Source organism: Arachis ipaensis, chromosome B05, assembly GCF_000816755.2.
Source record: "Arachis ipaensis cultivar K30076 chromosome B05, Araip1.1, whole genome shotgun sequence".
NCBI lineage: Eukaryota > Viridiplantae > Streptophyta > Magnoliopsida > Fabales > Fabaceae > Arachis > Arachis ipaensis.
Window position 1 is genome coordinate 72,315,677 of NC_029789.2, and position 23,868 is coordinate 72,339,544.

Consider the following 23,868-nt stretch of genomic DNA (forward strand, 5'->3'; position numbering starts at 1 on the left):
TGAACACCAAGAACAATTTTTGAAAAATTTTTAAGTAGATAAAAGCACAAGGGACACCAAACTTAAAATTTTTAGAAAACCAAGCACAATATTTTCGAAAAATTAAAGGAAAAATAAAGAAGACACCAAACTTAGAATTTTTTTAAAGATCAAGAAAGACTAAGAACATGCAAATTCGAAAAAATTAAAAGAGAGTAAAAGCATGCAATTGACACCAAACTTAAAATATGAAACTAAACTCAAATAAAAGACTCTAAACCAACAAAAATAAAATATTCCTAATCTAAGAAACAAGATAAACCGTTAGTTGTCCAAACTCGAACAATCCCCGGCAACGGAACCAAAAACTTGGTGCACGAAATTACAATCACACTTTTGCAACTCCGCACAACTAACCAGCAAGTGCACTGGGTCGTCCAAGTAATACCTTACGTGAGTAAGGGTCGATCCACAGAGATTGTCGGATTGAAGCAAGCTATGGTTATCTTGTAACTCTTAGTCAGGATATCAATAATTCTCAGATTTAATTGTAAAAAGTAGAAGAACATGAAATAAATACTTGTTATGCAGTAATGAAGAACAGGTTGAGGCTTTGGAGATGCTTTGTCTTCTGAATCTCTGCTTTCCTACTATCTTCTCTTCATGCACGCAAGGCTTCTTCCATGGCAAGCTTTATGTTGGGCATCACCGTTGTCAATGGCTACTTCCCGTCCTCTCAGTGAAAACGTTCCAAATGCGCTGTCACCGCACGGCTAATCATCTGTGGGTTATCGATCATGCTGGAATAGGATCCATTGATCCTTTTGCGTGTGTCACACACCCAACAATCATGAGTTTGAAGCTCGTCACAGCCATTCCTTCCTAGATCCTACTCAGAATACACAGACAAGGTTTAGACGTTCAATCTTAGGTATATGACGAAGACTCTGATCTGAATCATGAGGCTAAGAGATATGCATTCAATCTAAGGTAGAACGGAGGTGGTTGTTAGGCATGCGTTCATAGGTGAGAATGATGATGAGTGTCACGGATCATCACATTCATCGGGTTGAGGTGCGAATGAATATCTTAGAATGGAAGCAAGCGTGATAGAATGGAAAACAGTAGTAATTTCTTTAATTCATGAAGAACAGCAGAGCTCCTCACCCCCAACAATGGGGTTTAGAGACTCATGCCGTAGAGAATACAATATGAAACATGTAAAGTGTCATGAGGTACAAGATGAATCACTAAAAGTAGTTTTTATAGTGAACTGGTGACCTAGGGTTACAGAAAATGAGTAAGCTAGGGTGTTTAGTGTAAAAATCCACTTTCGGGGCCCACTTGGTGTGTGCTTGGTCTGAGCATTGAAGCTTTCATGTGTAGAGACTTTTCTTGGAGTTAAACGCCAGCTTTTGTGCCAGTTTGGGCGTTTAACTCCAGTTTTTATGCCAGTTCCGGCGTTAAACGCCAGAATTCTTGAGCTGACTTGGAATGCCTGTTTGGGCCATCAAATCTCAGGTAAAGTATGGACTATTATATATTGCTGGAAAGTCCAGGATGTCTACTTTCCAATGCAAATAAGAGCGCACCAATTGGGCTTCTGTAGCTCCAGAAAATCCACTTTGAGTGCAGGGAGGTCAGAATCCAACAGTATCTGCAGTCCTTTTTCAACCTCTGAATCAGATTTTCGCTCAGGTCCCTCAATTTCAGCCAGAAAATACCTGAAATCACAGAAAAACACACAAACTAATAGTAAAGTCCAGAAAAGTGAATTTTAAATAAAAACTAATAAAAATATAATAAAACTAATTAAAATATACTAAAAACATACTAAAAACAATGCCAAAAAGCGTATAAATTATCCGCTCATCAGTCTTCCTCCTCTACTGATGCCAGCCACCAGGCATGAAGATGTTTCCTCCCTCCGACACCTTTTATTGGTACAAGAATGAAGACGTTTCCTCGTACCGAGGTGGCTTGAAGCTGTGGAACCATCATCATTATCAATACCAACCGGAACACGACCTCATACCTCAAGCAAGGCCTCTCTTCCACCAAGATCTTTATAGCTCCGCGGCTGCTGTAGGAGTGTGTCTAACCACCGTGTTCAAAGATCAGTCACTCGCCTTCCTGGTGACGACGTCGGCCGTGGGGAGCGGAGCAGCAAGTGGAGCAGGAAGTGGAGCAGGTGGGATTAGCTGCCAGGACTGCGAGAGCCAGGCGAAGAAGGATTGCCCTCACATGCGGTGCAGGACATGCTGCAAGAGCCATGGATTCGATTGCCAAATCCATGTGAAGAGCACTTGGGTACCCGCTTCCAAGCGCCGCGAGAGGCAACAGCAATTCGCCTCTATCCAACAATAACAGCTTCTTGCTGCTGATGTTCCCAAGCGCCATAGAGATCATGCCTGGTGGCTGGCAGCAGCAGAGGAGGAAGACGAAGGATGAGAGTTGTGAAATTTGGAATTTGGGGAAGAAGATAGAAGGGGTAATTTGGAAATTTTATTAAAAAGTCAATGAAAAATCACGGTTTGGATACTATTGTCACACGGAACCCATCTTTCATGGTACAATGTTAGTTTTCTTGTTTGATGGATACTTTTGTCAGCGTTCGCAAAATTCATGGGTACAAATGGTGGTTTTTCCTACAAGAAATTTATAATTAATGCTTAAATATTGCATTCTTTTATGCTTAAATGGTATATTTCCTTGATCTTTTGATTTTATAAATTTTGTAGGAAATAAGTGGAAAAAGAAGTAAAATAGCACAAAATCAGCTCAAAAGAAGAAAAGAAAGATTTTGGGGCACACTTTGGAGTTGGCGCACACATTGGAACTTTAGGCCACGCTTTTGAAAAAGCGTGGCCTATGACCATGAAGCCTTGGCATATGCATTAATTCTTATGCATGCATTTAATTATTTATGCAATGCATGAACGCATTAGCATTATTAATTGAACCAATGAAAGCATGCATGCATTTAATTACTAATGAAATGAATGAATGCATTATTTAATGAATGCCAAGGCGTTAAAGTAAAGCAAGCATGCATTTAATTAATTAATACCATCATGCATTGGCATTGTTAATTAAAGATAATGAAAGCTTGCATTAGTAAAGCTAGCAAAGATAGCAAGCGTTCAAGTAATGAAGAGCGTTCAATTAAATGAATGCTAGCGTTCACACAAGCAGACTTTTTCGTGAGTTTCAAGGCAAGGAAGCAAGGCACGCACAAAGCAAAACAAAGGGGTAGCGTTTGGAAATATGAACGCCACACTCCCTTGTTGCAACTTTCACGTGGACTTTTGCTTGGAAGCAAAGATCTTTGGCCAACCCAAAGGCTAGCGTTCAAATGAGTGAATGCTACGTTCACTATCCTTCCCTTTTTCATGCCTCTCAATCAAGGGAAGCAAGGCATAGCATCAAAATAAAGGAGTAGCGCTCAAGAATTGCAACGTAGCACTCGAAGAGGAAGCCAAGGAAAGGAAGCAATCAAGTGTAACATTCACAATTTGAACGTAGCGTTCAAAGAGTGAATGCTAGGCTAAGCAAGGAGGCTTGGCACAAAAATTGGCTCACCAACAAAAAGTGAACGCAACGTTCACTACTCAAAATGGAGGGCTCTACTGGAACGCTCCAATGCACCCTAACTCACCTGACCCAAGCCACCGAATGCATCCTGACCCACTTCAAGGCCAAACCAAAAGAGCCCACTCCAAGTGCAACTCTGGCTCAATTAATTCCAATTCAAGCCCATTGAAGCCTCAGAGCAAGGAGAGCTCATTGACATCACTCAAAGGCATAAGAAATAGTATAGGAATTTCATTTTTGTAATTAGTTTTTAATTTCATTTGTCATTTAGGTAAATCCTATATAAAGGCATCAATTTCATTTCATTGAGGGAGGCTGGCTCTGCTAGAGAGCAATAGGAGTAGGAGTAGAATAGAGAGCTCTTTGTTTAAATTTTCCTTTGTGAACTTGAGAATTGGAAATCAGATCTGGGTTTTTTTTCTTTTCTGTTTCATTTTCCTTCCTCTGTAATTTCCTTTCTGTGTTGATCGAGAGAGCAATTGAGCTCTTGGCTTTCTTTCTGTTTTTGCTATTTCATTGAAATTGTTAATTTCTCTTTGAGATTTCAGAATTGATCTAAGTCTTCTTGCTGATTTACTCTTCTGCATTTCTACTTCTCTGCAATTTTTACATTTATGTTATTGATTCAATTTGATTTACTCTTCCTGCAAGTTTAAGATTCTGTCAATTGTTCTGAGTTCTAATTTACTACTTTCATTTAGTTTTCCAGCACCCAGCCCCCTTTACATTTTGCTACAATTTACTTTTCTTACTCTTTAAGCTTTTGTCCAATCTACATTCTGCTGATTTACATTTATTGCAATTTACATTCCTTGTTCTTTAATAAGTTTCAGTCAATTTACTTTCTGCACTTTATAATTCCTGCAATTTACTTTCTGTTGCTTTAATTTCATCCAATTCACCAATGTTAGCTTGACTAGACTAATCACTCACTAAAGTTGCTTGATCCATCAATCCCTGTGGGATCGACCTCACTCTTGTGAGTTATTACTACTTGATGCGACCCGGTACACTTGCCAGTGAGTTATGTGTGGAAATCTAATTTCCACCCATCATAATCCGCTAATACAGTGGCTAGCAAATGCCAGTTTGTTATAATACTTAATTAACCCCTTCATTAACCCCTTTGCTATGCGTACTGATGGTGTATTTTGTTTTATTTATTTTTTGTTAAAAAACTGCCGGTTTGATCAAGTAATTTATTATAATTATGTGGATGGCAGAGATGACGCAATTAATGTGTATCTTAGCTAGAACTTAGTCCAAATAATGCTTTCTTCTTGAGTGGGATATGATCTAAACTCTACACTATTGAAGTGACGTTTGAATGGACAGAAGACTGTTAAATCAATCAACATTTTATATGATTGTCACTTTTTTTTTCTAGGGCTGGGAACTAACTTAGACCGTGACAGTGCATTTATACAAAACTGGTAACTTGGATAGGCAATATGGAGTCACCAAAACAAGTCAGGTAAAAAATGAGAACGAGATATTTTTTTATATGTGCAATGATAATTGACGATGGTGTATAAAATCTGTAGAATCGTTGAATAACTAACTCATGAAGGCTAATTTTTTTTTATATTGGGTTATTATCGGTGTTTTTCATTAATATTATGATGTTTTGGTGTAATGCAGTGATATGGGATAAAAAGAGATCGTGAGTAACGATTTCAAATACGTCAAAAAATTAAAAAAAGTTAACAGAAATCGTGAAATACGATTTGGAAAGATGTACTTTGAGGTTTGTTTCAATCAATGGATTCGTATTCTTTGTTCATCCAAGCAATATAATTTGAAAGATGTTTATTTCCTATAATTTTATATAATATTAGGATATCATAAAAATGATGCTATGTCTACATTCATTTGTTTTATTATCTAGTGTAAAATGACGGTATGTGCCATTAAATTAGAAGGATCCAGTAAACATTCGTGACAATCAAACCAATCTGCAAGGAAGGATAAATCGATAAACACGTCTTTAATAATGCACACGTAAATAATTGCTGAAATGGTCCGAATTCACGATTTGGAAATGGTACTTAGCTCCATCGTAACATAAATCCCTAATTGTGTGCCAACAGGTCACATGATTTTGAAATTAACAACAGACAGATGAAAGTGGATATAATTATATTAACCGAGTTTAAGTTCCACTACAGAAGATCAAATGGGAGACAGAACAAACAAAAGATATAAAAGGATCATACAGGCCTCGACGGAAAATATGACATTAAAATATCAAGCATGTGCAGCAGGTCAAATAACTCCGGCCCCATCTTCATTCTGCCCGGCTGGACCCCGACCCTGACAGAGCAAACACTTTTACTTTTCCTCCAAAACGTTGATCCTGTGTTCCAAGTCACGCCAGGTAGAACCTTAAGCTATTCCCGTTCACGGTACTTTGTGATTTCTGCCATCAATTCTTTTGCTTTGACATCCAATTGCTGTAGGATAACGTCATTCTTTCGCTGCACTATTTTCAACTCCTTTTTCAGCCGTCGCCTTTCTTTCTCCTCTTCCTCCAGTTCATCCTTCTTTTCCTTGAAAATAAATTTGGCAGCCAACATTTCCACCTGTGCCTGCCTCAGTTCTTCTTCAGTCGTTACAACTAACCTTCAAAATCTCCTACTTCTTGACCAGTGCGGCCTCAATGAGGTCATAATCTGCAGACTTTTCATCTACACGGATGATGTTGATAAGAGCGCCGATCGAAAGTTCTGCGAGGTCGTCGGGACTAATGGCGTGGTCGGTGACGGATTCCTGTGACATTTTGTCGAGAGAAGAGGACGACATATGGCAGACTACGACGACCATTAAAGCAACAATTTTTGTTCCGGTGACGACGATTGTCCTCTGGGTGGGTCGTTCTCAGGCGATAGACGTCGAATCTTCCTTTTGAAGTTATGCTGAGGGTGTGAAGTGGAAGCCGTGGGTGGAGATGAGTGTGGCGGTGTGGCACACGGCGGAGAGAGTAGTGGAGTATCGCAGTAATAAGGAGAGTGTAGAAAAGGAGTTACAGTAGAGAAGAACTGAAGAAGGGTTAGTACTTAGTAGGGTTTGGGGTTGTCAATAATGGGCACATATATATATAAAAGATTAATTTAAACTATTTCGATGAAAAAAAACAAGAAGAAAAGATAACATTTATTTGGCGAGTAATTAAAGTAAGCAACCACAAGAAAAGATAACATTCATAAAAAAATAAGAGCACAAAAAAAGAAAACGTACGAGGCACTGAACCATTTTAACAACAAAAAAAGGATATAATAAGAGCACAAAACATTTCTTTAGTGGTTGTGTTTCGTCTTGATATTTTCCAAAACCCCTGGCCTAAGTTGCTTGCAAATGGCTGGAGGTTCCATGAAGAACAAAAAGAAAAAGAACGTAGCCAAGACGATCAGAGAGAAAGGGACCGTATCCGTTGAGTACGAATATCCGCTGAATCTTCTTCCTCACGACATATGGGTCAGGATTGCCATGACGGTTGCGCTGTATTCAATTAAGGATCTGTTCAACATGCAGGCGACTTGCAAGGTGTTTCTGGATGCAGCGAGGTACGACGCTGTTTACAAGGAGGCATCGATGTTGGAGTTGCTAATTGTATCCTTTTTATACTACTATGGCCGACCTGAACACAGGTTCATAGAATGCTGCGCGGAGGCAGGAAATCCGGTTGCCCTACTCCGGGTGGGGATGACTGAATTTGTCTGGATTGGTCACTGCGACAGTGGAATGGATACTTTGACTATGGCTGCAACTGGGGGCGACCTGGAAACCTGTTACATGTGTGCGATGCTGCTATTGTCTCATGCCAAGGAAGACAAAGAGCACATGCGAAAAGGACTTGAATTTTTTGAGATTGTAGGTGATTCTGGGGCGCTCGAAAGGTGCAGAGAGGTCTTCAAGCAAGTATTTGCGGGTCCGTAGGTGGAGGTTAAGCTGTTGGATCCTGGACTGCCTGAGGTTTGTTGGTCCACCAATTGCCGCACCAGAGGCACCATGGGTGATGTGGAAGATTTGTCCCGCGTCTCGTGTGTACAATGCCTGGCCGATTACGAGGTTCGAGTTTTCCGGGAGTTGTTTGTTTCGAATAAAAATGTCTATTCTGGGGTTTGTGTTTCCCAAGTTTGTTGTTTATGCTTCTCGTATCTGGTATTACCATACGAAGCATTATCTCCACTTTTGTTAAGAATTTACGCTTGGTTATCCTCATATTAAATATATTTTAATTGTGTTTCTATTTTCATGCGTGGATGGATCTTAGTTAGTTTGAATTGGTTAAGCTTCATGGTGGAATATGGTTTAGGGGTTTTCCCTCGCCTGGATGCTCAGAATTGGAAAAGTAAATTGAAGAACTCCAACGGAGTAGTAGAGGTATACCGGCACGCAGACCCCACGTTCAGGAGTAAGCGTATACTTCACGCGGAAGTAGGTTCAGAAGCAGGGGTGCAGGGATACCAGGGTCAGGACTAGGGGTGAACTTGTACCTACTTAGATAGAAAAAAAAGTTTGTTCTATCAATCAATATATTAAATTGAATGCAATTAATTGCAAATAAAAAAAATTATCATTTAATTCGATAATTTAATTTAATTTGACCATTTACGGTTTGTTAATCGGGTTAAAATTCCTTAATCTACATGATTACGACATGTATTTAATTGTTTTATCTGATGTTTCTTAATATTAACTGTTATCAATGAGCTTAAATAAAATTGCAAACAACCAAAACGTCATTAACGTTTCCCATTTTTGGATATCGAGGCAAATTGGAAAATGAAAACGAGATTACCCACTGCCGTTTGGCAGAAGAAAGACACTTCTACTTGTATGTATATATAAATATGGGTATAAGTACATATATTAAATGTATTAATTATCCGGTATTATCCATAATGTTGGGCAACAAAATGTCTGACTCTGACCGATAATATAATATATTATATACATATATATTTATATATAAATTAACTTTTATAGGATAGAAGATAAATGTTATAGTTGAGGATATACACGTTTTGAAAATTGGTATTATCGCGATAACCGATAAGTTTAAATGATATTAATAATATATAAAAGCTTACATTCCGACTCTTAATTGGCGGTCGTTTCTCCTCTTAATAATTTCTGATAATCCCCAGCAATCCCCTTCCAGCCCCTGCCGAGCCCTTGCAAATGGCTGGATCTTCCAAGACAATCAGAAAGGAAGGGAACATGCCCGTCGAGCATGAATGCCCGCTGAATCTTCTTCCTCGCGATATATGGGTGAGGATTGCCACTAAGGTTGCATCGAATTCGATTCATGATCTGTTCAACATGCAGGCGACTTGCAAGGTGTGTTTGGATGCAGCGAGTTCAGAAGCTGTGTACCAACATGCGATGATGTGGTATATACCGTTAGTGTCCTTTTTATTTTACCTTGATCGACCGGAAAGGAGGTTCCTCGATCGCTGCATTGAAGCAGAAAATGTGGATGCTATACTCTGGCAGGGGTTGGCGGAGTATTTCTGGATTGCCCGCCGTGGCATTGGGATGGAACTGCTTTTTAGGGCCTCGACGGAGGGCAGCATCGACGCAGGTTACCTGTTTGCAATGTTGCTACTGTGTGATCACGAAGACGAAGAAGAACTACAAATGGATGTTGAAATGTTAGAGTTTATTCGTACTTCTTGCAAAGGTCAAATGGTGCAGGGAGTTCTTCACGGACATTTTCTGGGAGCGATGGGTTGATGAGAGACCATCGGATCCGGGACATGCCGTGGCTTGTCGGTCCACAACTTGCACTACCCGCGGCACCATTCCTGGTGTGAATGATGTGTCCCGTGTCTCGTGTGTATACTACCTGGCGGATTATGAGGTCAGGGTTTTCTTGGAGATGATTAGATTTTAGATATAATTAAGAAAATTAAGTTTTACGTAGGGATTACAGAAAATCAAAAGGACCGTTAAAGAAACAAAGCAAATAAAGATTTGAAAAATAGAAGCCGTAGGTCATATACCCCCAACATCATCTTCGTTCTACCCGGCGGGCTCCTAATCGTTAGAGCCGTGTGCCGTTGGCGGAGCTTGACCATACAATTGGCGGACCAATAACCCTTGGTTGATCTCCACAACCTCGAGCCTGCCTTCCACTTCACGCCACGGTGCCATCTCTTGCTGTTCCCTTTGACGAAGATCGGCAATTTCTTCCTTCAATTTGTTTGCTTTGTCATCCAGTTGGTAAATAGTCATTTGATGCTGTTCCAGCTCCGTGCGCAACTTCTCTTGCAATCGGCAACCTTCCTCCAGTTGATGCTCCATTGCCCTCGCCCTAACCTTGGCGGTAATACTCTCCAGCCTCGCCTACCTTAGTTCTACTTCTGTCGTTTGAAGTCTATCGCTCAAAAACCTCTCCCTCCAACGGAGGGTGTCGATCAGATCTGCGGTCAGAAGTTTTGCGAGGTCGTCGGGACTAACGACGTGGTCGTTAAGGGATTCATGCGACATTTTCTCAGATGAAGACAGGGAGCTCTGCTCAACGATGAAGGCCCTTCAAGCAAGGATTTTTCTCCTGGAAGAGAGGTTAGAGAAGGTACAGATTATAAGAACTGACGAATGGTTATGACGAACTTACTTATTACTTGTGCATTGATATAAAGTTGTTTCGTATTTCTTTATTTTGATTACTTTGTTTAAACTTTTTAGTCAAAATTTTAGTTTTAAATAAATAATGTACGTCTGTTATTCTTTGAAAAATTAAGATAATAATGCCCCTAGTGGTTTTATGGGTAAACGAATAAAAGATATGGGGAAACGTATGTTGTATTGAGTACCATGGATTGCGCAGAAGTAGTAATAAATACAAATCTTGGCAAGAGCTTAGGCCAAATAATCTTTCTTCCAAGGTGAGATTCGATCTGAACTTTTCTGCTACTGAAGAGAGTCGATATGACGTTAGAATAGACAGAAAGGGCTGAAGGGTTGTGTACTGCTATTAATAACGTGATAGATGGGGCTGACGGTGAGTTTATACAAAAATGATTACTTGCAGAGGCAATGGGGAGTCACCGAAGGGGAGGTCATTAACGGGGAACAATTTTTTTTATAAATAAAATTTTTCATACGAAATGACAAAACACATAAATAGCGGTGCATGAAATTATCTACTAATTGCCATAAAATGATAGCAACACGAGTTACATAATAGCATAATCCTTACATAATACATATATTAGATAACCAAAAAAATAAGGTGAACCTAATCCTATCCTATCAGTCAAAGAGGTAGACAAACAAGATCAACTCATAGTCTGCCTAACAATGCACGCATGGAAGATGAGCAGCACCTCCGTCACCGTCGTTTACGTGCCACCCTCTTCCATAGCGTTGATGCTGGTAAATAGCACCCATGTTTCCACGGCTTGGACATGCATGTGAAACACACACTAGATTCTCTCCGTTTAGTACTGGCACGCGATGCAGGTGTGTCCACGACCCTTGGATAATGCCGCGGAACACCAATTTGTAGATTGTTAGGGCACCGACCGCCTCAAGCCCACGAAATGTTCCAAGCCCTTGTTCTTTGCCTTGGCATCGTCAGTTAGCATCAGCACCATTGACACTGTGTACTGGGTGGACGAATGGCCATGGGATTCGACAATGTGCATCGCTTCCATCCCCGCAAAATAACACCCACCAAGGAAAAGGTCTGACACAGCAGCCCGAAACAAATTTTCCAGGTGCCCGCTCTGCCTGCATCACGCTAAGAAGTCCCTTCCCCCTTAGTGCATCGGACTCACACTACACCACCTTCGTTTGATGTTTTCTAGTTTTTTTTTTCTTTTGCTCTTTTTGTGTTGCGGTATCCGATTAATATATATAAGTATCGGTTTAACCAAGACATGGTTTGCCTGTTATTTGTTGGGATTTATAAATGAGTAATCGGCTAGATAATATAAATCACTGTTGAATATTTACATCATGGATATATAAAAAACATAGCATTCATTATACGATAAGCAATATAATATTTAATTATATCTCAATCCTAAACCCAGTGTTGATCCGTCAACCACAATATGCCTGACAACCCTAAACTCTAAGTATGTCTACGTATCGTTCCACCTCGTAGTCAGCGCGACAGTGGATGCACGGAATATGGTCGGCGCCTCCGACACCGTGGACATAGCCCCGCTCTGCCGCCATTCGACGGTAGTCACAAACCGTATGTTCTTCTCCCTTTTCTGGCATTTGGACTTCATCCGGCCAAGAAATTGTGAGAACCGCAAAGCAACTCGAGTAACATGCGGTGAGTAAACCACCCGCTTCGAGCGCCTGAAATAGTTCCAAACCATTTTCTTTTGCCTCATTGTCGTCCCTTTGGATGAGCGACTCCATTGAAAGTACGTACTTGGCAGCGTCCAAGCCATTGCTTACTGCATTCTGCAGCATTTCCCATCCGATGGCGTGGTTATGTTGTATGTAGAGCTCCTGCAGCACCTCCCGAAACAGAAGCTCTGGCTGACCAATCTCAAAGCACCTCTCAAAAAATCTTTGCCCTATCGGGTCGCGTCTCCACCACCAGTTCATCTCATGCGGGGGTGGTATGGAAACCATCCTGAGCATAGTATCCTCTTCGCCTGCATCGCGCGCAGCGCAACACGTCATACGGAACCTGCACAGGTCCTCAATAGAGTTTGATGCGACTTTAATGTCTATGGCTAACCAAACGTCGCGGGGTAGTTCGACGGCAGCAGACAAACGCTCCATTGTAACTTTCCGTTGGACGAGGGCCTGGCAGTGTATATGCTTATGACGGTGTTATCCAGTGGTGTAGAAAATATGCGTGCAAGCATATTTATGGTTTAACTGCGCCCTTTCAAATCTAGTTCTCTCGACCTAAACTATCGCATCTTATCCTTGGCGAAATCCATTTTCATTTTTTTCAAACAAAAAAGCATCTATGCACTTGCACTGCAAAGGTAAATAACCTTATTAATTGAAGGCATCTAATGGAAATCTGTCCTGATGGAAATCGCAACAGACGTCCATGCACGAAACACGAAACATAAAGGGAAATGCCGTAAACACACAAAGTCATAATTTGTGAGTAAGACAAACTTGGATCGCTACACATGCTCGCAGTGTACCCAAATAAAAAACAAAAAAAAAGCAACCTAATAATAACTTGGAGCTGGTTGAACCATGCATCCTATGCAGTACCAGGTGATTGACTTAGGTGTTCTTCTTTGATTTCATCCTCCATGACTCTACCTTGCTCAACACACACTCTTTGAGTTTGTTGAATGGTGTGCTGGTCAGGTTCACCGCAGTTGTTTCCCTGATCTCATTCTCCCGTAACTGTAAAATGGTCTACACTCGGGTTTAATGTGCCCGTATAATATAATAACCATAATCTAATTTTTTTATTTGAGCGTACTTACAATCCCGTCCATGATCGGGTTGAAGTTGTCCCCCATGTTGAGCCACCCAATGACCCAGATCTCAGAGTTCATCCTGAATGTTGATAAGATGAATAGGCAATAACCGTCAGTATGTATTATGGATAACCCGTGAAACGCTTAGATGGCATTGGTGCGTGGCAAAAGTTAGGCCAATTAAGAGATTTTTAATAAGAGAACAGCGTTGCAAGTATAGCTCTTAACCAGCTAAAATCCGCCTCACCAATTTAAAAAGGGTGTCACAAAAATTTACAATAAAAATATTGGGAGTATGAATCCCAGGTCATCTCCCAACGAGTTGAAAGGAAGGGTGCTATTTTATTAATTAGGAATTTCCAAGAGAGTTTAAGTTTGGATAACGAGTAATTAAATATTTGTAAATTAAAGTAATAAAAACTAAGAATGATTATTAATATTCTAGATAAAAAGACTTTACTGGGGGCATGATTAATTGGAAGTTCTATCCTTGTTGGGATCTCTTAAATGTAGTATTAAAAAGGTTGTTGTTTTCACTTAGTTAACCATTACTAAATAAAGGAAAATCAAGTGATTGAGCTAACACTTATTCACAAATCCTAGTCCTCTCCCTTGGGAAGGTCTAGCGTTAGTAAATACAAAACTAGCCAATAACTTCCAATTTAACCATCACTTAAGCCTTCCAACTCAAGTGTCTCCTTTTAATCATCCCCCATGTCAAGTATGTAGTCTACTCCATTGGCATGAATATAACGCTCACAAAAATAATAGAAGAAGACATGATAAATTAAATTAAATTAAAAGTAAAAGTAATCCTTTGCATTAACAATCCATGAAAATAATCCAATTACTACTTTGAACAAGAATTAAGAATATGGAATAAATAAAAGAGTAAGTAGGGAAACATACTATAATAGTATCTTCAACGGAGGTAATGACTCTTCAATATCCAAAAGCAAAAGCAATAAACTATGAATGTCAAGAGAAACTAGAGGGAGAGTAATTCCTCTCTAAATTTAGATCTAAAAACCTAAAACTATCCTAATGTGTGAATGTATCTAAAATTGTGTTGTGTAAAAAGGTATCTCTTGAGTCTCTACGTGTTCCCTGGCTTTATTCTGTGTTTCTGGGCTGAAAACTGGGTCAAAATGCAGCCCGAAATCGCCCCCAGCTTTTTTTGTTAATTTTGCAGATCGCACAGGTCACGCGTACGCGTCGTCCGCGTGTTCGCGTCATTCAGCAATTTTGATACACGGATCACGGCATCGAATAGTATAAAGGAGAATTAAAATACATAAATTAAAGATCTATAGGAAGCAAGTTTCCAATCATAAAACAACACTAGGAAGGAAAATATAAAATCATGCAATTAGTATGAATAAGTGGGTGATGACTTGATGAAACCACTCAATTAAACACAAGATAAACCATGAAATAGTGGTTTATCAACCTCCCCACACTTAAACATTAGCATGTCATCATGCTTAGCTTAAGGAGATAAAACAAATGAGTAGGGAAAAGTAAGACTCATGCAATGCAATGCAACCTATGTATATGAATGCAACTATATGCTTAAATGATTTTGTCTACTTGGTTAAAAATAAATAAGTTCTTTCAAGACAAAAATAAATCAAATTCCACTAACTCAAATTATACAATAAAAGTAAGTAAATTCGTAGGAAGATAGCTTATGAAAGCAGGGAATATAGAATTAAGCATTGAACCCTTACTGATGGTGTATATGCATTCTAGTCACTCTAGTGTATAGGGTAATCACTCTACTCTTCTCTAATCATGCTTTCTAAAATTTGTTCTTCATCTAACCAATCAACAAGTATTTAATGTACCAATACAAACATCATGAGGTCTTTTTAAAGTTGTAATGGGGCTAAGGTAAAGGTGAGGATATATATATGGCTAAGTGAGCTATAAATTGAATCCTTGATTATCCTAAGTTATCACCTAACATACATACTCTATTTTCTTCTTAGATCATCCTTAACTACCCAAAATTCTCCCACTTTTGTTTTACATACTCATGCATCAACTTTTCTCTTAACTTGTATCACATATGCATTGATTTTTTATTAAGCTTAACATTGGGGTAATTTTGTCCCCTTATTCATTTATTTAATCACTTAATTACTTGAATATATATATATGCCAATGCACATGGATTTTTAATTTTTCTAGTTTCACATGAGTAGGTACCCAAATTCCCAATATTTTATCATGACACATTCTCTTATTAACCCATGTTCCCATAATTTCCCCATACTTAATTGACACACAATTTCTATCTTAAGCTAACCAAAGATTCAATTTGGGGTATTTCTTGTTTTTCTGCTTAAGGCTAGTAATGTGGTAAAATATAGAACAAATGGGATTAAAAGGCTCAAAATGACTAACAAAGGTAAATGGAAGGGTAGGCTATTTGGGGTAAGTGAGTTAATAAAATAATGGCCTCAATCATATGCATGCATATAACACATTAAATATTGGACATATAGGATGGAACAAAATATAGATCACAATCATAGAGAAGCAAACACACAAGAATAAAATTTTATGGTTAAATATTGTAACCATGTCATTAGGCTCAAGCCTCACAGGTTGTGTGTTCTAGCTTTTAACTACGTTCCAAATACAATTCCAAACAAGTTTAACACAAAAGTTTTGATTTAAATTAGTGAAATTTCTCAAAAATGGAGTCTTAAAAAGAAACTTTATTATTTTATAACCAAATAGAACATGCATGTACAAATTCTTATTATGATGCTATTTATCCTATCCTAATAAAAGAAAAATAATTAAATATCCTATTTTATTGGTGTTAAGAAAGAGAAATTACCTCCGGAAGTCAGGTACTGACTGACCTCCCCACACTTAAAGCTTGGCACCGTCCTCGGTGCCATCAGTCAGGAACAAATGGGGCTGGTAGCAGCATCTCCACAATCGGGACCGTCATGGCTCCTTGTGCTGGTAAATGAAGTGGAGTTCGGGGTGTCTGGGTTTTCTTCAGGTGGGTGGTTACTAACAAGTAGCTCCTTGAGGTATGTAAATCTGTGCTTGTTACATCGCTCCCTTTGCTTTCCTTTCCGTTCAAGCCGGTCTAATCTCTCAAGTATCTGATGGAGTAGTTGGTTTGTTGAAGGTGCTTGTGATGTGGAAGGATTAGGAATATCTTCAGCCTTATCTGCAGGCTGGCTAGTAGTGATTGCTGGAGGTCTGACATACTTCCCGTTAGGGACTATCTGATCATCTCGTGGAATAATGGCCTTAGTGTCCCCAGCTCTGTAGGATACTCCGGTTGCTGAGACTAGATCTGAAACCAAGGCAGGAAAAGGTAGGTTGCCCGCAATCTGTACGTGTCCTATAGCATGCCGAATGTGTCTTGGTAAATTGAGGTGCTGATCTGTAAGGATACACCAGAGTAGAACAGCCATGTCTGTAGTGAAGGAGGGCTCGTGAGTGCTCGGAAAGACATAATGGGACATAATCTGTGCCCAAACTCGAGCCTCCAAGGTGAGTGCTGAAGCCAATATGCTCTTAGGTCGAGATCGATGGTATCCATAGGTCCATCTACTGCCAAGTTGTGCTATTACTCTGAGAACGGCGTCCCAGTCACTTTGGTATGTCTGGCGTTTGAATGAGGCTTCTTGGAATGCGTCCAATCCTTCTGGTGCAGGGGGAAGATCTAAAGCTCGTTGAATGGCCTCTTCTGTTATGGGGAATTGCTTCTGAAGGACATAGACAGACTGCATGGTTGGCATGTGAAAATTGGAGTAGAATTCAACTACCCATGAAAGATTAACCTGCCTTGGCTGTCTCCGTAGGAATCCCCAATGTCTTCGTTCAATTCATGGCTCAATAAATTCAACAATGTTGGTCGGGAGGATGAGAAGGTATTCATTATTATAATTCCTCTCAGCCAGGATAGGGAACATCTACTCACAGTAGCGATTAGTGAACCGCGCAGTGTCCTTTGCTGGAAAAGCTTTCTCTTTTTTATCGACCTTGATGATCCTCTTGATTCGCTTTGTTGAGGGCTTTACTGCGGTTGAAAAAGGTTCTGCCACTAGTGCTCTTTTTGGTCCTTTCCTTGCTGGTAGTTTGGGAGTAGCTTTCTCTTTACCTTTCTTGGTGGCCATCCTGAAAAGTGAAAAAGAAAGTAATATGTAAAGCTAAGGGTTCGAGCAAGGTAGTGGATAGTATAGGTGATAATCAATACATGGTAAAGAGGGATGTCGTTAACACATGGTCATGACTACATGTTTATTGCCATGCCGACAAAGGCATGAGTAGCATAGATCAAGCATTAAATGTCCAAGTTAGATTATCAACTCTTTCAAACTAACAATCTGTTTGTATTAACAATTATATTTAATCAATAAAATATAAAAAGGGATTTTGTGAAAAACAGGCATTAGAGTAGTAGAATAGAATAATATAAAATAATGTGGAATGCTATACGGGCTTTTTCACAAACACATAGCATGCATGGTGAATATGTTATTGACAGTATTAAAGTGAACATGCAAGCAACCCTTTAAGAAGTAATATTAATTGTCAAACAATTCCAAAATAACTCATAAGCAAAATGTAAAAGAAAATAATCACCCAATTAAATTTCTAACACCAATTAAAGGAATAAAAAGAAAAGAAGGAAAAGGAAAATATAGATAATGAAAGTAAGAAAAAGAAAAAGAAAACATAAAAATAATAAAGGAAAAGTAAAAACTAAGGAAAGAAAGAAAAGAACCTTGATAATGGATGTGAAAAAATAAGGGAGGAGAAAGTAAAAAGTGAGAAAGAATAAAGAAGGAAGAAGAGAGAATAAAGAAATAAGAAGGGAAAAGAAAACATTTTGATTTAGGGAAGAAAAGATATGATAGTTGGCGTTTATCTGGATAAGCTGTGCGTCACATGTGACGCGGACGCGTAAAGCACGCGATCGCGCGGTGAGTGAAAAGTTCAGGTGACGCGGACGCGTGGGTCACACGATCGCATGACCTGATTTGTGCTATTGGCGCGAGTGCAGTCTCGCGTACGCACAACTCTTTATTTTAAATGCATTTTGCCAAAAATCTAGGTGACGCGTGCGCGTGGGTGACGCGCACGCGTGAATGGCCATATTTTTTAAAACGACGCGGACGCGTGGGGCACGTTTTCGCGTGATAGGGCTTGTGCTTCTAGCATCATTCCAGCCCCACTCCATCATAACTCTCTGCCATACACCTCTTTACGTCGATTTCGCAGGGCCACGCGTTCGCGTGGGTGACGCGCACGCGTGGGAGGCTATTTTTCAAAATGACGCAGACGCGTCATTGACGCGTTTGCGTGGGCATGCTTGTGCCATAGGCACGCCTCGAGCCATGCTTTTGCGTGACTCTCTGCTTCTTTTCTTCCATGTTTCGAATGCACCTATGACGCGGACTGACGTTAGGATTTTTGCCAGTAAAGAATGTCATAAAAACAGTCGCGTTGTAGATATAGTCTCTAAACCAACAAAAATCCCTTCGTACAAACGTTTTGGTTGTCACAAGTAACAAACCCCTTTGAAATTGATAACCGAGTATTCAAACCTCGTGTCGTCTTCTCAAGGAATTGCAGGGAGGTATGTTCTTATTATTGGTTATGGAGATTGTAAATTTGGGGGTTTGAGAAATTTGGAGTTTGGGCAATGTGCACAGGTATATTTAAATGACAAGTAAAATAAATTAACAATAATAAAATCTCTTGGCAAGGTATGGAGAACTGGAGGTCCTATCCTAGTTATCCTTATCAATTGTGATGAGAATTGGATTCTTCCCCCACCTTATTAACCTCTAACTATGAAGATAAGTTAAGTGGATGAATTAATTCTTGAAGAATTCCAATTCTCAATCAACAATGGGTTTGATAACTCAAGAGTTACCAATTATTTAACCAAAGCCAAAAGGAAGAAAATATGTAAGTTAAATTGAGAGTACTTATAAATAAAGCAAAGCAGAATTAAATCTGAAATTACCTCGAATTGCATTAATAATGGAAGATCACTCTAAATATAAAGAGTTTATAAATTAAATTAGGAAAATAAATAAAAATAAAGAACCTGGGATTGAGAGTCACTCCTAAAACTAAGAGAAATCCTAAATCCTAATCCTAAGAGAGAGGAGAGAACCTCTCTCTCTAAAAACTATATCTACTCCTAAAATTGTGAATTATGAGAGCCTTCTTATGAATGGATGCAATCCCCCACTTTATAGCCTCTAATCTGTGTTTTCTGGGCCGCAAACTGGGTCAAAAACAGTCCAGAATTCGCTGGGTTCGAATTTTGCCATGCTGGATTTCCGTCATTGCAATGCGGCCGCATGGATCACGCGGTCGCGTCGCCTAGCATCAGGGAAACTATAACATATTATATATCAAATCGAAGCTCCGGACGTTAGCTTTCCAACACAACTGGAACCGCATCGTTTGGACCTCTGTAGCTAAAGTTATAGCTGTTTGAGTGCAGAGAGGTCAGGCTGGACAGCTTAGCAATTTCTTCATCTTCTTGTATTCCTTCCACTTTTGCATGCTTCCTTTCCATCCTCTGAGCCATTCCTGCCCTGTAATCTCTGAAATCACTTAACACACATATCAAGGCATCTAATGGTAATAAGAGAGGATTAATAATAAGCAAATATAAGATCAAAGAACCATGTTTTCAATCAAAACACATAATCAGGAAGGAAATATAAAACCATGCAAATAGTATGAATAAGTGGGTAAAGAGTTGGTAAAAACCACTCAATTGAGCACAAGATAAACCATGAAATAGTGGTTTATCAACCTCCCCACACTTAAACACTAGCATGTCCTCATGCTAAGCTCAAGAGAAGCTATAAAGATGAAGAGGAATGGTATGAAATGCAACCTATGAATGCAACTACATGCAAAATGTTTCTACCTACTTGGTTAAAAATAAATAAATTCTCCAAGACAAATATAAATTAGATTTCACTAATTCAAATTATACAAAATAGGGCACAAGAAAACTTGTAAGAAGATAGCTCATGAAAGCAGGGAACATAGAATTTAGCACTGAACCCTTACTGGTAGTGTATATCACTCTAACTCTCAAGTGTATAGGGTAATTCACTCTACTCTTCTCTAATCATGCTTTCTAAACTTTTTTCTTCATCTAACCAATCAACAGATATTTAATGTACCAATGCAAACATCATGAGGTCTTTTCAAGGTTGTAATGGGGCTGAGGTAAAGGTAAGGATATATGTATGGCCAAGTGAGATATAATATGAATCTTCAATTAACCTAAGCTCTCACCTAATATACATATACTCTATGTACTTTTAAATTCATGCCTAGCTACCCATAATTCTCACTTTTGTATAATTTCCATACTCATGTACCAAATTTTTCTTTAATTTTTATCACATGTGCATTGATCTTTTATTAAACTTAATATTAGGGTAATTTTGTCTCCTTATTTACTTATTTATTGAGTATTTTTGGATTTTTCTCTTTTTTCTCTTTTTTTTTCTCTTTTTTTTTTTATATTTTTTTTATTTAGAGAAACAAACATAACTTATAAATGGACATGGATTTTCTATTATTTTTCTATTTTGGTTTTTCATGAGTAGGTTCCCAAATTCCTGATATTCAAATAAATTAGAAACATTATACATTTCCTTTATTAACCCATGTTCCCACACTTTCCCCATACTTAATTAACACACTATCTTAAGCTAACCAAAGATTCAATTGGGATATTTAATTATTTTTCTGCTTTAAGGCTAGTGATGTGGTAAAATACAGAACAAGAGGGGGTAAAAAGGCTCAAAGTGGCTGACAAGGGTGATTTAAAGGGTAAGCTTATTTGGGATAAGTGAGCTAAAATCAAATAATGGCCTCAATCATATGCAAACATGTAAATACACTAAATAATGGACATATAGGTTGGAACAAAATATAGATTACAATCATAGAGAAGGGAACACACAGGAATAAAATATTTATGGTTAAATAATGTAACCATGTAAATAAGTTCAAAGTCTCACAGGTTGTGTGTTCTTTGGCTCAAAAACCATGTTCCAAATACAACTTCAAACAAGTTTAACACAAAAAATTTTGGTTTTAAATTAGTGAAAATTTTCAAAAAATAGGATCTTAAGAAGAAACTTATTATTTTAACCAAGCAGTAACTAAATGCAAAAATCAAATAAACATGCAATTAAATATGCAAATGCAACAATTAACAGAGAAAATAAAATATTGGTGTTTGAGACAGGAAAGTACTAACCCATGGAGATCGGTATCGACCTCCCCACACTTAAAGATTGCACCATCCTCGGTGCATGCGAAGATGTGCAAGTGGATGGGTTGCTTCAACTTATGCTCTTCTTATCAAGGAATGTGCGTAGAAACTTGTTTGTCTCTCCCATTAAGAAGCTTTTCCTCTCCCTTTGTGGTGGCCATCCTGAAAGAAGAGGGAAAAGAAAAAGTAACCCAAAAAAGATAGAAAATAAATAAATAAATAAAATGTGGGTGTTAATGCCAGATAATAAGGGTCTCAATTACATGGTAGCTACAACATGCAAGTGAGAAAACAATAGAAGTACATGGCAGATCAAGAGTGCAAAAATTTGTAACAATGGGAGGAGAGAGTGGGTAATGAAAGACAATGTAAGTTCGTGGCAATGCAAATGAAGTGCAAGTATTATAAAAGATTGGCATTGGAAGATAATTAATATCATCCCACAGTGTAAAACAAGTTATTAAGCACCAAAGTAAATCAAGAAAAGATGTAACAGTTGAATAAGAACTTTTGAACACCAAAATTAATAAATTTAAAAAAATAAAAATATGCAATGAATGAAAGTATGCAAATAAATTAAATAAAATAGAATGGGAGTGAGAGAAAATAAGATAGGAAGAAGAAAGAAATAAGAAAAGATAAGAGAATAAGGATTCGGAGAAGAAAAGATAAGAAAATTGGCACTAATCTGGATAGGTTGTGCGACGCTGGCGACGCGGTCGCGTGGTGCGCAATAAGGTTAGGCGACGCGGACGCGTGGGGCACGCGATCGCGTGACTTGATTTGTGCTAGTGGCGCGAGTACAGCCTCGCGGTCGCACAACTCTCTGTTCAAAACTTAGTATTGCCAAAATCCTGAGTGACGCGATCGCGTGAGTGGCCATCATGGGATATGACGCGGATGCGTGGGGCACGCGTTCGCGTAGTGAGGCTTGGGTTTTCAGCACGATTCCAGCCCAACTCCAGCTCAACTTTCAGCCATGCACCCTTTGACGTCGAAATCCAGGTCACGCGGCCGCGTGGGGCACACGATCGCGTGGGAGGCCAGTATTCCCCTGCGACGCGGACGCGTCAGCGATGCGGTCGCGTGGGACGAATTGTGACACTGGCACGCCTCCAGCCTTGCTCCAGCGTGACTCTCTGTTCGTTTTTATTTTCTCTTATCTCCTTGCGACGCGGACGCGTTGCTGATGCGGTCGCGTCGCGTGCTCGCTTTTTTTTTTTTTTTAATCTGAAAAATGCAGAATGCAGTGTTAATATGAATGTGATGCAAAACTCCAGGTTCAATATAACAAAATAAAATAAAATTCAAAAATAAATAAAACTAAGTAATGAAAAGGGAACGATCATACCATGGTGGGTTGTCTCCCACCTAGCACTTTTAGTTATAGTCCTTAAGTTGGACATTTGATGATATTCCTGCTATGGTGGCTTGTGCTTGTACTGATCCAGGAATCCCCACCAATGTTTGTATTTCCAGTAGCCTCTGGGGTCCCATACTAAGCATGTAAAGCCCTTAAGAAGCTTCAAACAGATTCTTAGGCTCCCGGGGTGACAAATGTCAGAACAGATTCTAGGATCCCAAACTTTACTTTTACACCCGTTCTTGTCTCGATCTGCACTTTTCCAGCCGGGTGAAAGGTGATCTGAATTCTCACTGCAGCGACCAAACAGCTTCCTAGACCCATTCAGTTGAGCTTTATACCAACCTTTGCGTTTAAACTTAAAGCTTCCAACCATGATGAACCTTGCAGGACAATTCTTACCACTAGCCATTTTCCTCTTACTCTTAATGCCACAAAGAGATCTAAGTTGACCATCCGTCTCCAGTAGCCCATATTCAAGTGGGATTAGAAAACTATGGGATATGAATTTTACCCACTTGAATGTTGTGAAGGATGATGGCAACTTAGGGGGAGGTATTTTTAATGAAATTGCAAGCTCCACTCCCTTGTGCTCTTCTCTGATAATTACCACTTCTTTGCAAGCTTCTTCAATTTCAACCTCTTCCTCTTGGTAGCTCTCTTTCAATTCAATCTCCTCTTCATTACTTTCCAAGGGCATGGGAGGTTGTGCTTCTTCTTCTTGAATTTCCGTCTCTTGATCAACCTCTTCCAAGTCTTCAACTATGATATGCTTTGGAGGTTGTACACCCTCCTCAGCATCAATTTCAACCGTCTCGGAAGTAGGCTATATGACTGGACTTTCCCATGGAGGTTCTGCATCTCCTAAGTCTTCAACCACTTCTTCTTCTTCTTGAACAATGACAGCTTCTTCTACTTGTTCTAGTACGAATTCATTCTCTGCCTTGTCCACTGGGGTTTCTAGTATCTCCTTCATGCTATGCTCTTCACTAGACTGTCCAAATGGGGCTGTGGCTGATCCTTGTGTATTTAAGTGTCTAGAAGCCCATTGAATTAATACTTGCCCCAGTTGTTGAGTGGTTGCCTGAAATCGATCCATTGTTTCCTTGAGACGATCCTTTGCCTCTTGATACATTCGGCTTTCATAAATAGGATCATAGTGCTCTTGGATTGATGGATATGGAGATGGTGAATATTGAAGTGGT

At 39.2% G+C, this 23,868-nt stretch overlaps 4 protein-coding genes across 4 annotated transcripts; 3 read left to right on the forward strand and 1 right to left on the reverse strand.

Moving 5' to 3' along the window:
* LOC107640703 (protein SHI RELATED SEQUENCE 1-like) lies at positions 1,888 to 2,346 on the forward strand. Its single transcript, XM_016344208.1, has one exon. It carries the CDS (start codon positions 1,888 to 1,890, stop codon positions 2,344 to 2,346), a length of 459 nt encoding a protein of 152 aa, XP_016199694.1.
* LOC107640702 (F-box protein At2g35280-like) lies at positions 6,928 to 7,509 on the forward strand. The gene has a single exon (XM_016344207.1). It carries the CDS (start codon positions 6,928 to 6,930, stop codon positions 7,507 to 7,509), a length of 582 nt encoding a protein of 193 aa, XP_016199693.1.
* On the forward strand, positions 8,758 to 9,472 carry LOC107640701. Its single transcript, XM_016344206.1, has 2 exons — positions 8,758 to 9,230; positions 9,274 to 9,472. The coding sequence occupies exons 1-2, from the start codon at positions 8,758 to 8,760 to the stop codon at positions 9,470 to 9,472; spliced, it is 672 nt and encodes a 223-aa protein (XP_016199692.1).
* On the reverse strand, positions 11,653 to 12,330 carry LOC107640700. Its single transcript, XM_016344205.1, has one exon. The coding sequence runs from the start codon at positions 12,328 to 12,330 to the stop codon at positions 11,653 to 11,655; it is 678 nt and encodes a 225-aa protein (XP_016199691.1).

Bases quoted from the DNA above. Each gene is read 5' to 3' on its own strand.
- LOC107640703 (XM_016344208.1), top strand. From the start codon at position 1,888: ATGAAGATGTTTCCTCCCTCCGACACCTTTTATTGGTACAAGAATGAA.
- LOC107640702 (XM_016344207.1), top strand. From the start codon at position 6,928: ATGGCTGGAGGTTCCATGAAGAACAAAAAGAAAAAGAACGTAGCCAAG.
- LOC107640701 (XM_016344206.1), top strand. From the start codon at position 8,758: ATGGCTGGATCTTCCAAGACAATCAGAAAGGAAGGGAACATGCCCGTC. The intron at 9,231-9,273 runs GTTAGAGTTTAT...CAAATGGTGCAG, and splicing joins CTACAAATGGATGTTGAAAT to GGAGTTCTTCACGGACATTT.
- LOC107640700 (XM_016344205.1), bottom strand. From the start codon at position 12,330: ATGGAGCGTTTGTCTGCTGCCGTCGAACTACCCCGCGACGTTTGGTTA.